Source organism: Pinus tabuliformis, chromosome 7 (genome assembly GCF_031772625.1).
Source record: "Pinus tabuliformis cultivar Carrire ecotype Pingquan chromosome 7, CPIR1, whole genome shotgun sequence".
Taxonomy (NCBI): domain Eukaryota; kingdom Viridiplantae; phylum Streptophyta; class Pinopsida; order Pinales; family Pinaceae; genus Pinus; species Pinus tabuliformis.
Window position 1 is genome coordinate 1,480,918,659 of NC_142293.1, and position 16,380 is coordinate 1,480,935,038.

Consider the following 16,380-nt stretch of genomic DNA (forward strand, 5'->3'; position numbering starts at 1 on the left):
TATGACAATAAATCCAAGGATTTATATGAGTTAAATATGGGATTGATGAAAAATGAGGACTACACAGCGAAGTTCTTGGAGTTATTGAGGTACATATTGTATCTTAAGGATGAGAAAGCTAAAGTTCAGAGATTCGTCAGTGGATTACCATTAGCATTTAAAGATCGGATTGAGTATGATGAGCCCCGGTCACTTGAAGAATTCATTGGGAAGTTAAAGCAATGTTATGAGCAATCAAAGTGTAAGACATAGTTTCAACAGGGCTAGAAAGGGAAAGACAAAGTTAGAGGTAAATGGCAGCCAAAAAAGAACAAGACCCTAAGATGTAGGTGAAAAAGAGAATGTTGTACCTTACAAGAAGTTTAATGGACCTCAACCTAGAGAATAACAGAACATAGGCGATGGTAAGAGATAGTTTCCATTTTGGACATGTGGTAAGGATCATCTTAAGAAATATTGTCCACAAAATCAGGGTGGTAGACCTTAGATTTACAGTGCATAGGAAGTGCATACATTTGGGGATGTTGGACAAAGTGTTCCACAGATCTATGCAACATTGGATATGTTATCACAATTTTAGTTGTTAATTTTTAAAAGCACTCATAGTTTTAGTGTCAGCATTGATTTGTAAATAAAATAGTGTTAAAGCATTGATTTGTAATAAACAGGAGAATGTCAATAGTGGGGTTATCATCATTTATCAATTGCATAAAAATGATTAACAAGAATATGCTGACAATGGGAGTGTCAGTATTATCAGGTATTAGCTGATATCGAGAATATCAACACCAAAAATAAAATAAAATTTCAATTTTTGAAATGCATTGACACATTCCACGACAAAAAAAATAAATCATTATTAAAACAAAAAAAGGGAAAATGCGCTGACAAAGGGAGTAGCAATGCATTTCTGTAAATATGGCCAGCTAAAAACTCTATTTTTCCTGTACATAACAATAATTTCGGGCACACTTTCCAGAAAAATGAGAATGAATTTTTCAAAAATGAAAGAAGTTTTTGTCCACAATGGACCCATTTAGAAAAAAACTCTCTCAGTTTTCTAATAGCTATCACGGTTTTAAATTTTCAAAGGGATCACTGGATCCTATTTTTTCAGGATTTCGTGAGGAAAAATCTCATGGACATTTGTTGACTTGGATGCACCCTCACCAAATTCGACTTTTTGATCCTTTTCTCCATCCATGAATCCAAAAACAATATGTTCTTTAGATGCATATAGGATTGGAAAGTTTTATATGCATGTATTTGAGATGTATGCTGTGATTTTTAGACTTTGTAATTAAAGGTTTGCTAGAAACTTGTTTTTAGTTAGTTTGTATTTTCTATAAAGACAAGGACTGTGTAATGAAGAAGGATTGGGAGTACTTTGAAGATAAGACCTGTTGTATATTATTTTAATATTAATATAACTTACTGCAAGCATTTTTACAACATTTCAGATATTCATGTGTTGAAGGTTTCCAGTCAGTTTCTTATGGTGTTTTTTCTCTTTCTTAGTCAAAGATTGAATGCATTGATCTTTAGTAATTTGAATAAAGCTTACGAAACAAAATTATTTGTAAATTCTCTATTTTAGGTTATTCCTATTTCCTATATGGTTTTCAACTTAAATGTCAATTGCAGAATTCACATGCTTGCTCTATTTTTTGATGTTTACTTCTACTATCTCCTACCATCTCTCATTAATGATTTGTCTAAGAAACCTGCAAGTATCTTGCCTATGTTAGAATGATTTGTATGGCCTATAGATATCGTCTTTGTATCAAAGAATCCATTCCCAATGGTGGAACTTTCACATAGCCCAACCAAATTTCAATCATTTTTGATAAATTTGGCCACAACACTCAAATGCAAACCTACTACTATAGTAAACTAGAGTAGTTGAGTTTAGAGATCCCTCTCCGGGTTGAAGGGCCAGATTTCAACCTCAAAGATGTTAGAGGTTACGTTATGTTTTTTCTTGTAGCTAGGTTTCCTCTAAGAGATAACAGGATAATAGGCAGGTGGATCACGAGACGTCTATTATTGAGATGGAAGGTAAGATTTGTGATCAAGCTGTTTCTATTTTAATTGACCCTAGCATCTAATTATAGTTATGTTAATCATGACTTGGTGGATAAGTGTCATTTGAATAAAGAAGTACATGCAAAATATTGGTTAGTGTAGTTGGCTACAGGTATAAATAAAATAGTTCATCATTGGGTAAGAGCTTGTGCATTTGAGTTGAACGATATGCCAACGTCGGCGCATTTGAATGTAATTCCATTGGTATGATACAATATGCTTCTGGGCATGGATTGGTTGTATCCTCATAATAATAAAGTAAATTTTTATGATTAGGTTATTAAGTTCTTGGATGAAAATGGGGAACAAAGAATCTTGTAGGGTAAGAAGAAAGCTACATCAGTTAGAATTGTTACAACTATGCAAAAAAATGTAGTCATAGGAAAGGGTGTGTGTTATTTGCAATGCATATTTATAGTGATAAATGTAAGGATGTTGAGGATGTGGAGCTATTAAATAGGTACCTAGTTTTACATTAGTTTCAGGATGTATTTGTTATCACTTAAGAATTCTAATTTCAAAACCACTCACATTAGTTTGATGGTAAAAATTCGGTGCTAGTCTAGGTTTGAGTTTTTGTTTGCCTTAGAATCTGAGTCTTAGGAGTCCACTACATCCTTATTCACCACTGGCCTCATAATTCACACAATTTCCATGTGTCAGCTTTGTTCAAAGGTTATTATGTGCTACAAAGCTCTTTAGGTGTTTTCGTAGCGCAACATGTTTCAGGTGATTTCGTAACGCAGAAACTCGGTCTAGGTGATTTTGTGCTGATCGGTAGCAGACCTTACTCAGCTGTCATGTTTATCAAAATCCATTGGGTTTGCATCAACAGTTGTCAGCTTATAAGGTTTTTAGTACCCCAGCAGATGGTGTTTCATTAGGTTTATCTGGAGCACTCTTTCCTTGGAAGAAGCCTTCTGTGGTAATCAGTGGAATCATTAAGGGATCAGACTGTGGATATCACATCATTTATTCTGGCACTGTTGCAAGTGCAAGGGAAGCTCTCATGTCAGGGGTTCCTTCTATTGCAATATCTTTGAATTGGGAAAAAGATGAGAGCAGCGACAGTGATTTCAAGGAAGCAGTGGAAGTTTGTCTGCCTTTAATATATGCTGCAATACAAGATACTGAAAAAGATCTATTTCCTAAAGGTTGTCTATTAAAGGTTGATATCTCAACACACCCATCTGTGAATAAGGGATTCAGAATTACTGGGCAAAGCACATCGCGCTTGACTTCAAATTGGCAACCTGTGACTCTACATCGACATTTGGCAGGGAAGTACATGTCCAAGGAACAAAGCCTTGGTATCCAGCTAGCATAACTGAGTCAAGCTGCTTCTGTTGCAGGTGCAGCTCGCCGTCTTAATTTATGAAGGAAGAATCTTATTCAGCAGGCGCAGCAGTTATCGAACTTAGTAAATGAGGCTGGAAAAGGTTTGCCAGCTTTCAAACTATTTGAAGGATATTGGTATCAAGAAAGGAGATGCAGTGGCAATTTATTTGCCTATGTTAGCAGAACTGCCGATAGCAATGTTTTCTTGTGCTCGTTTTGGTGCTGTTCATTCAGTTGTATTCGCTGGATTTTCAGCAGAGTCTCTTGCTCAACGAATTATACACCACAAAGCTAAAGCACTGCTAACTTGTAATGTTGTCCGCAGGGGTGCTAAAGTCATTGATCTGAAAGAAATAAATAGACTCTGCGCTGGTGGAATCATCTAAAAATGGAGTTCCTGTAGGTGTCTGTTTGACATATGCAGATGAGTTTGCATTAAATAAAAAACACACCATAGAAGAAAGGAAGAGACATCTGGTGGCAGGATACAATTCCAAAATACATGACCGAATGTGAAGTTAGATGGATTGATGCAGAAGATCCTCTGTTCCTTTTATATGCAAGTGGTAGTACAGGGAAACTTAAAAATGCTGCTCAAAGATTGCTGGTCTTATGAACTTAGCTGGTCTTGTGAACTTGACAAGTCTGGATCTAGAGATGTGCTCAGGGATTCATGGTGAATTGGTGCATCTAAAAGGGCTTACAAACTTGAAGCAAGCTGCAAATTTCTCGAAGTCTTGTTGCTTTGAATCTCGACATAAAGTCATTGCTGGTCTTGATAAGGCAGTAGAAACTATGAAGACAGGGAAGATTGCCCTGATTATATTAGGACCTGAATATGGTTTGTCATGGAGCCCTCTCAAAGAAGGTCACCTACTAAGTGGTTCAAACGATACACAAATATTTTTGTGGGATATAAACGCTGCATTTGGAAAGAAAGTGCTTGAAGCCAATTAAATATTGAAGGTTCATGAGGGGACAGTTGAGGATGTTACAGGGCATTTGAAGCATGAATATCTTTTTGGCTCTATTGGAGATGATTGTCATTTGCTCATATGGGACATGCGTACACCTGCACCTAACAAGCCTCAACAATCAGTTGTAGCTCATCAGAGTGAGGTTAACTCTTTGGCCTTTAATCCGTTCAATGAGTGGCTGTTGAGAAAATAAAGCTCAAGACAGTCAGAGTTTAGTATTGAAACTGTGATTTTTGGGAACAACTCAGCAGTTTCGTAGCGCGCTACGAAACTGCTGAAGCTGCATAATTAACGATCAGTGAACCAAATTTTGAAGACTTTCCTATCAGCATTAAAAAAGTTTTTGTGTCAGCACACATGCACATGGGAAAAGCTTACAACACACGAAGGACGTGGCACTCATTACTAATTCAAGAAAATCAACATGGCTAATTACTTCCGAATATCTTTGAGGAAAACAAAGGCATAAAAACAGGGACAGTTTCCTGTTTCTCAGCAGAGGTAAAGGGATACGACATTAAGGACCAGTAAGAAGCTTCGAGCATCCATCACAGCTAAACTAAAAAAGACCAATTGTCAGAGAATGAGCCTGTTTTCTCCTTTTTCTCGTAGGAGCACCATCTTGATTGTAATAAATGATATGTTCAGCATGATGTCGAATTAGAATCCTAATTGTTTTAGGATTCTAGAGCTGTCAATTAGTAGTCAGTTGTATTTATTAGTTAGTTAAAGGGTTAATAGGTGTCAATAGAAGTAGTTTTCGAATTCCCCTCATGCTGGAGGAGGAATCTCGATCAGTTAGAATAAGAGCTCTATATATAGCTGAAACAACAATGTAATCAGGGTTGGAAATTTTATGAAAAAAGCTGGTATTTGGCCTATGTAAGACTCATTTTCAGTAATATACATGCTGGACTTTACTTCTCAGGATTCATGAAGGATTTTTTATGTTCAGAATATGTGATGTTGTCCTTTTCTTAATTCTTACAGTGGTATGGATGTATAATCACTCAGAATTCACTGAATGTGCTCTGACTTCCTGTATACATTTATAAACTGTGTGGTCCCATATGAGTTTATGTTCTGAATGTTTAAATGCTGAATGCCCTGACTTCCATGTAAGGTTGATTTCATTGTTATATTGAGGTGTTGTTGACTCCATAAGCCCAATGGATAGTTTTGTTTAATGTGTTTCCACCATTCATATTTTTCACAGTTGTTCTATAAGAGTTAGCCATCTTATCTTTAATCAAAATCATTAATCCATCAAGAGAGAGCCCTCTCAGGTTGAGGAGGCTAAGCCTCAGCCTAAAGTAGGTTGAAATAGTTACTTGAAGTCTTCCTGGTCTGCAGCCTTCCAGGGCCTGATTTTGAGATAACAGTATTTACGACAGAGATTTCAGAGTTTCTGCCTCATAGGGAAGTGGAATTTTCTATTGAGTTGGTACCAGGGGCAACACCAATGTCGAAGGAACTATACAGGATGAGTACTCCATAATTAGTGGAATTGAATTTGTAGTTGAAGGAAATGCTTGACAAAGGATACTTTAGGAAGAACAAGGATGGTACTCTCAGGTTATGCATTGATTATAGACAACTAAACAAGGTAACCATCAAGAATAGGTATCTATTGTCAAGGATTGATGATTTGTTTGAACAGTTGAAGGGAGTAGTAGCATTCACGAAGATTGATCTAAGATTAGGATACCATCAGGTACACATAAAAGAAGAGGACATCTACAAGACTACTTTTCAGACTAGGTATGGGCATTATGAGTTTGTTTTAGTTCCATTTGGTTTGAATAATGCTCTATCTACTTTTATGGGCTTGATGAATAGTGTGTTGTGTCCTTATTTGGACAAGTTTGTGATAATATTCATTGATGACATCTTGATATTCTAAGAATGAGGAAGAGAATAAAAAACATTTAGCCGCAGTGTTGATATTGTTGAGAGAGCATAAGTTTTATATAAAACTTAGGAAATGCAATTTCTTTTAGTAAAAGGTACATTGTTTAGGGCATGTTTTTCCCAAGGAAGGCATAATAGTGGATCTAGAAAAGATCAGAGCTATCATGGAATGGGTAGCTCCTAGGAATGTGGATGAGGTAGGATACGATAGGAGGTTCATTGTGAACTTCTCGTGGATTTCATATCCTATCACATCATTGTAGCGAAAAGGGAAGAAATTTAAATGGACAGAGGAATGTGCAACCAGTTTTGAGCAGTTGAAACAATTGTTCACAAATGCTCTAGTTCTAAAGATTACAAACCCAGATAAAGAGTTTGTGGTGTGTACAAATGATTGCAAAAGAGTGCTTGGTGGATTCCTAATGCAGGAGGGACAAGTGGTGTGTTACTAATCAAGGAAAATGAATGAGCATGAGCAGAAATATGTGACACGTGATCTTGAGTTGGAAACGATCATCCATGCTTTCAAGATGTGGAGACAATATCTTCTTGGAAGGCGATTAATCTTGATGAGTGAGCACAATGGATTGAGATACTTATTTGACCAACCGAATTTGAATGCTAGGAAAGCTATATGGTTGGCGACGATCACTGAGTTTGACTTCGAGATTAGGTACATTAAGGGAAAAGAGAACAGAGTTGTAGATGCTCTTAGCAGAAGAGTGTAGGGGAATCATATAGAATCTATGAGTTCTTATGGGACAAACCTACAAGATCAAATCTTACAGGCAGGACAACATGATGACAGGTATAGGTAGATTAGGCACATGTTACAGTAGGGTATAATTCACAAGGATGTGGACTATAATCTTATAGTAGATGGTTTGAACGGGTTTAGGAATAAGATATATGTGCTAGACAACCGTGAGCTCAAGAAACTTATCTTGACGAAATTTCATCCTAAGCCATATCCAAGTCATCTCAGATATCATAAGACATTGACAATGATGAAGAAGTTCTAATATTGGCTGAATGTGAAGAAGCAAGTGGCAGAGGTTGTGGCTAGATGTTTGGATAATCAATATGTAAAAGAAAAGCGTAAGCACCCAGGTGGTTTACTACAACTGATTCCAATTCTAGAGTTGAAATGGGAGGTCATTACTATGGATTTAATTATAGGTTTGATGAGGACATATAGATACCATGATTCCATCATGGTTATGGTTGAAAGGTTGACAAAGGTAGCTCACTTCATTCCAGTGAAGTCTACTAATTCCTCTAGCGAGGTAGCACAGGTATTCAATAGAGATATAGTGAGGTTGCATGGTGTTTTGAAGAATATTGTGTTAGACAAATATGCTAAGTTCACTTACAGGTTCTAGGAAGATTTATTTTCAAGTTTAGGTATAGAGTTGGCATTCAACACAACTTATCATTTGCAGATAGATGGGCAGACAAAGAGGGTCAACAGAATTTTGGAGGACATTTTTAGAATGTATGTCATGCATCAGTAGTAGATGTGGGAATAATATCTTCCACTCGTGGAATTTGCGTATAACAGTCGATATTAGGAGTCACTGTGAATGATACCATTTGAAGCACTATATGGATGGAGTTGTAACACTCCCATTGGTTAGAGTGATCTAGTGAATAGGGTGTTGATTGAACTGGACATGTTGGTAGAGATGGAACAAGAAATGTAGGTTATCAAGAATAATATAAAGGCATCATAGGACATAAAAAAGAGTTATCTAGATCAACATAGGGTAGTTAATGATTTTTAGGTCGGGGAACATGTGTACTTGCACATCAAGCCCAAGAAGATCTCCTTGAGTATTGGGTCATGTGCAAATCTAACACCTCAGTATTGTGGGCCATTCGAGATTCTTAAGAGGATTGGACTAGTGGCCTATTGACTTGCACTGCCTCTGACAGTGAATGTCCATGATGTTTTCCATGTTTCATTGCTTAAAAGATATGTGAAATATGTTGATCATGTTATTGACTGATTTTTATTGCAGGTGGAGCCAGAAGGAGAATTGTAGTCAGAATGTTAGTGCATTTTGCAAAGAAAGATGGTCATGGTTCGTAACTGAGCAATCGAGTAGGGTAAAGTGCAGTGGAAGCACTTTGGGCCCAATGAAGCTACATGGGAGATGACTAATGAGATGTGGGCTATGTATCCTTCTTTGTTTTAAGGTTGAGGAAAATCAGTTTTGGTATATGTATATATGTATATGGATGTAAATACCTCCATGAGCTGTGTTATAAAGCTCCAATAAGTGGTATGGATTTCATGTTGTTATGTTTTTCATGTTGATTATGTTGGTTTTATTTTCAGCATGATATTCATTGTAAATACTGTAGCTCCATGGGAAGTATGTTTTGGTTTTCAGTGGTCTAGCTAGTTGTAGGTGTCATTGAACATCGAGGATGGTGTTCCCCTAAGGGGGAGTGGTCTATAACAATCCCAGGTTAAAAATCCATGTAATAATGTTAATAAAGAAAAAATAAGACTAAGGTCATGTGACACATATTCCAAGATGAATGTTGGGAAAAACATTTTAGTGGGTGTTCATTTGGTTTATTATGGCTAAGCAAAATTGGCTAAGGAAATGACAAAGGAATTTGAAAAGAAAAGAGGCATTAATTGGCATTTTATTTATGAAATTAATGGAAAATAGAGAAAAGGAAGGTGAAAGGTCACATGTTGCATGTGAGGAGGAAAATGAAGGAAAATAATAGAAATTGAAGAGAATAGAGGCATCTTTGATAAAAAGGCCACTGAGGATCAGTTCATGGCTTTTTGTCAGTTCAGTTTTGGATCTCTCTATTCTCACTACTATCTCACAGTCTTGCACATTTAGAGCATTCTTGGGGCACTCTAGCATTGGAGAAAGGAAGGAAAAGGAAGGACAAGAAATAAAATATCAAGCAAGGAAGAGTTGGATCAAGTGACTACAACAGGATTACTTACAGGTATTGAGTTGCATGTATGATTTCCTTGCTAGTTTTAGCATGCATGTACATAAATGTGCATAGTTGGTTCTCTTGCTATCATTAGCATGGATTTTTCCAGGTGTGACAATAGTTTTAGCCTTACCTTGAATTTTTCGGATAACCATGGTGTAATGGGGTTATTTTACTTGGTTGATATGGATTGTTGGATGGTTTCAAAACTGATGTGAGGTGATCTAAGGAAAATTCCCAAAGGCCTAGAAATCCCTGGATCAGTATATGGTGGGATATGCAGTAAAGCCTGAGGTTGGAGATGAGAATACTCCTCATGGTGTATGTGAAGAAATCTGGAAGCATCCATGCTTGTAATGGCCTAGTGATCCCCATACCAATATATGGTGGGGTTGCGGTAAAGATTGCTAGTGTATGTTTATTGTTTGGGCCTATGAATCCTTGACTAGTATGGCAGGATTGCAAAAAAGTTTGGTTGTATAGATGAGGATTTCAGGCCTAGGAATCCTTGATTGGTAATGGTGTGATATATGGTAAAGCCTGAGCAAGCCCTGGTTGGTTTTGTTGTGAGTCCCACATTCATGCTTGGAATATGGCACAGGGTTGATTCACTAAAAGAAAGATTTGGTACAACCCAATCCATGGTCAAGTGGTACGTGGAATTCCCTGAGTTGGTTGGTTCTTGCATATGTTAATATGAGCTATTTTCGTCTTGTATTTGATGAATATTTATACTTGTTATTATGTGGATCTAATTGTTGTTCTATCATTGATATTTCTCTGGTTATATGATAGTTATAGGCATGGTTTTATGACAGACTTGACTTATGCCTCTCATCATGTTTTAGTTAGTAAATTAAATTTTAATGAATGTGTAACCTAATAGATGAAATCACAACTATTATGAGAGTGAATCAGACCTTCTTGATGATTCTCAAATATGTATGAAACCCCTATGTTTAGATGTGTATTTATAACTTGTAGATTACATGTTCATGATGTGTTTAGGCCTTGTTAGGTAAGGTTATTGTCTAAGTTTTGTATGAAAGGCTTTATATGATTGGAATTTATCATTTATGAGAGTTTCATTAAGTTCTGGGTAGAGGTATGTATCCTATTGCTGAAAAGGTGGCTTAGATCATGTGGCCGCTGGCATAGAACTAAGAAAAAAAGACCACCGCTGCTCTATTATAGGCTTGTGCATGCTACTGGAGGGCTATAGTCGAAATTAGACAGTGTTATAACAACGTCCAGGGGTCCAGATTAGTGAAAAAGGGGCTTAACTCAGGGTTTGGGCACCTAGAATGGTGGTTTAGCCTTTGGGGGTCCTATAGCACTTGAGGGAGGTTAATAAGGTTTGGTTTTGTCGATTCCAATTCCTTAAAGTGATCAAGGAGGTTGATTCATGTCATAGTAACTCTTCATCCCATATTTACCTTGGTGGACCGGTAAGCTTAGGTAAGTGTGGGAGGAGGGTGTTACTTTTCTCCATAACCTTGAAAAATTCCTCAAAATTATAATTCAACCAAATTATAAAATAACTTACATGATAACAATGTTCTTTAATAGAGCACTTGGGGAGGTTAAAGGGAGGCATGCGAAGCGGACTTGTCTTTGATCAATGCCACACCAATGTAGCCTACTTTTTTGGATGAATTATTTTCATTATTTCCTATATGAATATTATTTTTGCTAGCTTATAAGGCTTTAAATATTTTTTTTCCCTTTTTGTTAAGTAATTTTTTATGATTCATATAAAGAAATATTAGCTATAGTTCTCTTCATGTCTTTGACCATCATATTCTAGTGTTTAAATCTAAACATTTTTGTTTGAGGTAGAAGTTACATGCTATGAGATGGTTATAATAATTGATGGGTTACAACTGAATATCATCTTATGCTTTTTTAGGTTGCACATAAACAACATGTTAATTTCACAATGCCCAAATGTTTGTAAAAGGAACATTTGATTCCATCAAAACAAAATTTCATTCCAACAAAAAAAAAAATTAATAATGCTTGAATTTCTATACCAAGTAGTCATAAAACTAATGCCACCAAAAAATCCAAACAAAGACTTCCCAAGGCGAATTCAACCACCAAACAAGCTAGACAAAGTCTTTCCAAGACCAAGCTAGCCACGAAACAATATTCCTTGAACAAAAACAAGATATCCAATGAGTCAACAAGGTTGACCTTACCAAGAATATAACTTCTCTAAATTTTGACTTCATCAATTAGGTATGAAACTTCGACTTCCAAAATATTGAACTTGTAGTAACCCAAGAATCACATAAACTTGCATGAGTGGGCTAATAATATTATGAGATCAAACTTCTTTCTTTTTCTAGGATTCTTATTTTCTTTGCTAGGGTGATTTATTGCATTCTAACATCCTCACGCTACTTTTCTATCACATATAAAATGGAAAGATGTGTGTAACTAGAGGAGGTCGAAGTCCTCTTATTTATAGTCTTCACAGGGGCTAGAGTGGGCCTCTCTAGGCCGAGTTTATCATGGATGGATGACTTGTTCATGGGGTGTTTCTATAATTTTACAAACATCAAAATAATATTTTCTTTCTCGATACAAGAGCCTAATCAGTTCTATTACATCATGACAGAAACTTTGAATGAAGACAAAAACCCTAGAGCACTCAATGTGTTCTTAGACCTTGGAACCAAAAACTTTGAGCATGGAACCCATGATTTAGAAAATAATTTTCCTTTTACAATAATTTTCTTTTTCTTTTGATAAGTATATAAGAAATATATCATGTCATGAGCCAAATACAATTATGAAGACCAATACTAGTTACAAATTTCAATAGGAACTTTGCATGTTACAAACCTTCAATATCTTCTAGGGAAGATTTATCCTCAAATAAACTCGTCTCTCCTTCTTTTGTACTTCACATTTCTTCTTATCCCCGGATGATGAGCACCAGTATTGCAACAAAAATGTTGCAACTCCCAAGGCTACCAACTTAAATTATCAACCTGGGGTTCGTACAAACTTAATAGGTGTCAGAACTATATGTGTGGCATGCAATGTGTCCTTGTTTCATTGATTTGATGCAATGAAGTGAATATCATGTAACCAAACACTAGCCTAATTGCATAATGCAAAATTTGCACTGAAAAGGAAAGCTAGTCCATGCAATAGAAATAAAAATGTTGGAAATGGAAACCCTATATTAAGATGTATGAAAAAAAACTTAATCATGAAATAATTCTTCAATCATTGCATTCAAAATACATTTTTTGAACATATGTCATAAGGTACTTCATGAAGTAATCATGAAAATCATAATTATGCTCTTCAAGTCATGAATCTTTCCACTAACCATAACAATAGAGGTGAATTGCAATGGAGAAGAGGAAAGGCTTAAGAGGTATTTTTTTCTTACTCAATCATGGTTCAAAGCCTAGATCTCATTATTCAATCCTAAGGGACAAAAACCAAATTTTTGGAGTAAATCTGGTCAAGTTTACACATGCTACATGATGGCTATAGGAGTGCTACAGGAGGCCCTGTTTTTATACAAGAGGAGATAACTTGTCGAATTACCTACTAAATCAAATGAAATTGGGATGGGATAATTTTTTTATTAATTAGGATGTATTAGGACTCCATTCCAAGTGGAATCACTCCAAAATAATCCTGTTAACATGTGCTAAAAAATAGCATAAAATTACTACTCTAAAAACTAGAAATTCAAGAACTAGTGAGCTAGTTAACCTACTAAATGCTTAATAATTGCAAATGATATGGGGTAGTTTTTTTATTAACTTGAATGCTTTTATGACCCAATACAAGTGGAATCAACTGAAATGAAGTTCATTAACATGTTCTAAAAATAGTAGAAAATTACTACTATTTTGCTACAATGGATTTCTAGAAATTCTAGATTTGTGAACTAATAGACCCATCCAAGTAGCTCAATGATGAATATGAATTCTCAAAACTTTTCTAAGGATGAATTATGCTTGTGAATTTTTAAATTAAAAATAATTACTTCAATCATTTAGCCAATGTAACCTACAACAAAAGAGGCATGAAAAGTAAATGCATAAATAAGAGATGCAAGTGAAAAATACATTCAAATGAAATAAATAAATTGTACAAGAGGGCTATGAGACTCCTAGGATGGCCAAGCCCAAGGAAGCTCAGATTCCTATGAATGAAACCAAGTTTTATTAGCTAAAAATGGCAACAAAATTCATTATTTGAATCAATCCAAGTACATCCCTGCTAGAAATGAAAGTGGAGCTGATAAATAACAAGTTTTCTCCATAAGAGACTAGGAAATACATGCTTCTAGAGGAAAATTTGAATTGGTACTTATACAATTGATGGGGAATCATTCTCTTTGAAAGGAGGAATATTTACCCTCCAAAATCCCTCAAATAATGGATCTGGTTCCCAACACTAGGAATATGCATTAAATGATAGGGAACACATCCCTAGATTTTCTCAATCAGAGCAACTCCAGAATTTGTCAATAATTTCATGATATTTGTTTCATTTATTATCCAATCTTGATCCATCCTGTAGTAGGGAGAAAGTCCCTAGATTATCTCCTCCTCCAAATCTTCATAATAAGCCCAATATTCTCACAATATTTTACAAAAATAACTAATATTAGGCACAAATATGAAATTATCTCTAAACCTTCCTAATGAACATATTAAAGTTAAAAATATGTCATCCAATGCAAAAAGAGAGGTTTAATGTGCTGAAGGATGGTTAGATGGGCCCCAATTTATGTTTAATTTGGAGGCCCATCGTACCCCCTTGCTGAAAGTTTTGCTCATCCTCTGAGTAACTTAGTGACCTAATTGTGCCTCATTCATGGCCTTGGTGGTCTTCCTGATCTGTATTGTAGCTGTCCAACACTTCCCTGTAGCAACTTTCTACTTTCCTATAGCAACCTTATGCCTTCATTTAGTAGTGTTCTGCCTTCTTGTAGCAAGGCATATTCTTCTTTTAGTTGTTTGGTCATTGTTCCCCTGGTTCTTGGCTTCTTCCAAGAGGCTCAGGGATCCTTTATTTTGGATTAGAGGGAGGTTATCTCTTCTATTTGCTTCTTACTCTCCTCTTATCCATTGTTCTGATTTTTGTCAGGCAATTTTTCTTTTGTTTCAACCTTTTCTTTTTCTTTTCCACCATCTTCTTCTTATTTTGTAGAGCCATCCCTAATTGTCTCTACAAGTCCAGAAAATCTTCTCTATCCATGTCAACAAAATTTGTCGATGTGTTCTCAAGGTTTGTTCAAGGGAACCCTACTGATAATTATCAATTTTATAGCACTTAGGATTTCAACTTATGGCAAGAGGAGGAATGCCTCTTGTGGATGAGTGAGGTAAAAATTGGTATGCAAATTTCAAAACAAGTTATTTCTCCCATCATAATTCTTTTCCTAACAATTTTGTTTTGTTCTCAAGGTTATGCTATAGGGTGTTTAATGGAGGATTTTTTCAAAAAATCATGGAATTTTTCAAAAAAACATTGAATTTTTGTTTGTAAGAGGTGAGAGATAAAGTACTTACCCCTTCCTTGTAGACTTCTTCAAAATTATAGGCCAAAATTCTCAATATAGGGCCCCTTTTTTCCTCTTAGGACACTCTTGTAGTAGGCAAATTGTCTACTATAGAAGCCTTGTTTCTCTCATAGTAGGGAAGTTTGTGCATTGAGCTACTTAGTTGTGGTTTCTCTAGTGGTTGGCCTTCTCATGGGTGCCAAAATTTTCTTCCCCTTTGGTTGAAACCTCCCCCCATTTCTCCTACTTCTCCTTCTCAAGGTTTTAATATTTTCCTTAGAGCACTCTCGGTTGTAGAGACAATGCCAAATTTTCCTTTTCATCTGAGAGGGAGAATGATGCTAATAATTTTTATTAGAACAAACTTTCCTTTGTCCTTATCTTGCACTCACATATAACAATTTACAAAGGGAACTACTGCACAATTGTTTGCTAGAGGGTAAATTCAAGCGGAATTCTCCATGCATATATATGTAAATTAAAGAGGGAAAAAACCACTTACTCCTTTCAAGATAACTCTGTCATGTGCATGAGGGTTTGAGGACAACTTTAGGTAGTTTTGGCTCTCGTTTTCCCTTCAATTCTCTCCTGTAGCTTCCTTTCGGGCCTCCTATAGTAGTGAATATCCTCCTATAGCGAATCATATCCTCTTGTAGCTCCTCCTATAGCACCTACAAACATTGTTCGAAGTAGCTTAGTGGCACCTTAAGAAGTCTCTGATAACATCTAGCTCATCCTTTTGTATTAGGTTTCTCCAATTGTTTCTTGGGAATGAGTAAGTGTACAAGTGAATTTGAGCCTTGTAATTTTATTCCCTTTTGTGGTAGTGGTTCAGAGTACTTTTGTGACATGGCCTTTTGATGAGCCTCGGTATCGCAACAAGAATGATGCAACTCCCAAGGCTACCGAATTTTAATTATCAACTTGGGGTTCGTACAAACTTAAGAGGTATCAACACTATATGTGAAGCATAAAATGTGTCCTTCCTTTGTTGTCATGATGTAATGGAGTGCATGTACTAAAATCAAATCCTAAACTAATTTCAGAAAATGAAATGCTCGAAATGGAAACCTTAACCTATTGCAAGAAATAAAGTACAAGGAAAGAAACATATTCTAATTGCATAAATGTCATGAACTGAATGTAAAAGAAACCTAGCTTAACCCTATTTATCACATGTGATGATTTAAGCTAACTGAGCATGGAGTCTGATCTAGGGAGTATTAATTTCCATGTGCATTTGTGAATATAAAAGAACTCTTTGTTTAATCTTTCTATTTTATAAATGAAAATGCTAATCTTTACTTGTTCTTTGCAGGGGAGACAGGTGTGGAGGAAGAGGGGTACAATGGTTGTGATGGCATGAAGGTCAATTAGAGGCATAATCCAAACTTCAATGATGATTTTTATCAATTCAGACTTGAAACAGCCCGCTACAGGATTTCCTACAAGATGTACTAGTTCCTACAAGATGTCTACATGATCCCCTGTTTTATTACAAAAAACATGCCAAAAGCTTAGGAAGTGGTCTAGAAGGTGGAATGGAGCTTGGGAAAG

The 16,380-nt window shown here is 36.0% G+C and overlaps 1 protein-coding gene across 1 annotated transcript; it reads left to right on the top strand.

Moving 5' to 3' along the window:
- Nucleotides 1-3,094: 3,094 nt before the first annotated feature.
- LOC149253438 (uncharacterized) lies at nucleotides 3,095-3,412 on the top strand. The gene has a single exon (XM_089454478.1). The coding sequence runs from the start codon at nucleotides 3,095-3,097 to the stop codon at nucleotides 3,410-3,412; it is 318 nt and encodes a 105-aa protein (XP_089310604.1).
- Nucleotides 3,413-16,380: the final 12,968 nt, after the last annotated feature.

Excerpts from the sequence above, each read along its gene's own strand:
- LOC149253438 (XM_089454478.1), top strand. The coding sequence starts at position 3,095 with ATGTCAGGGGTTCCTTCTATTGCAATATCTTTGAATTGGGAAAAAGAT.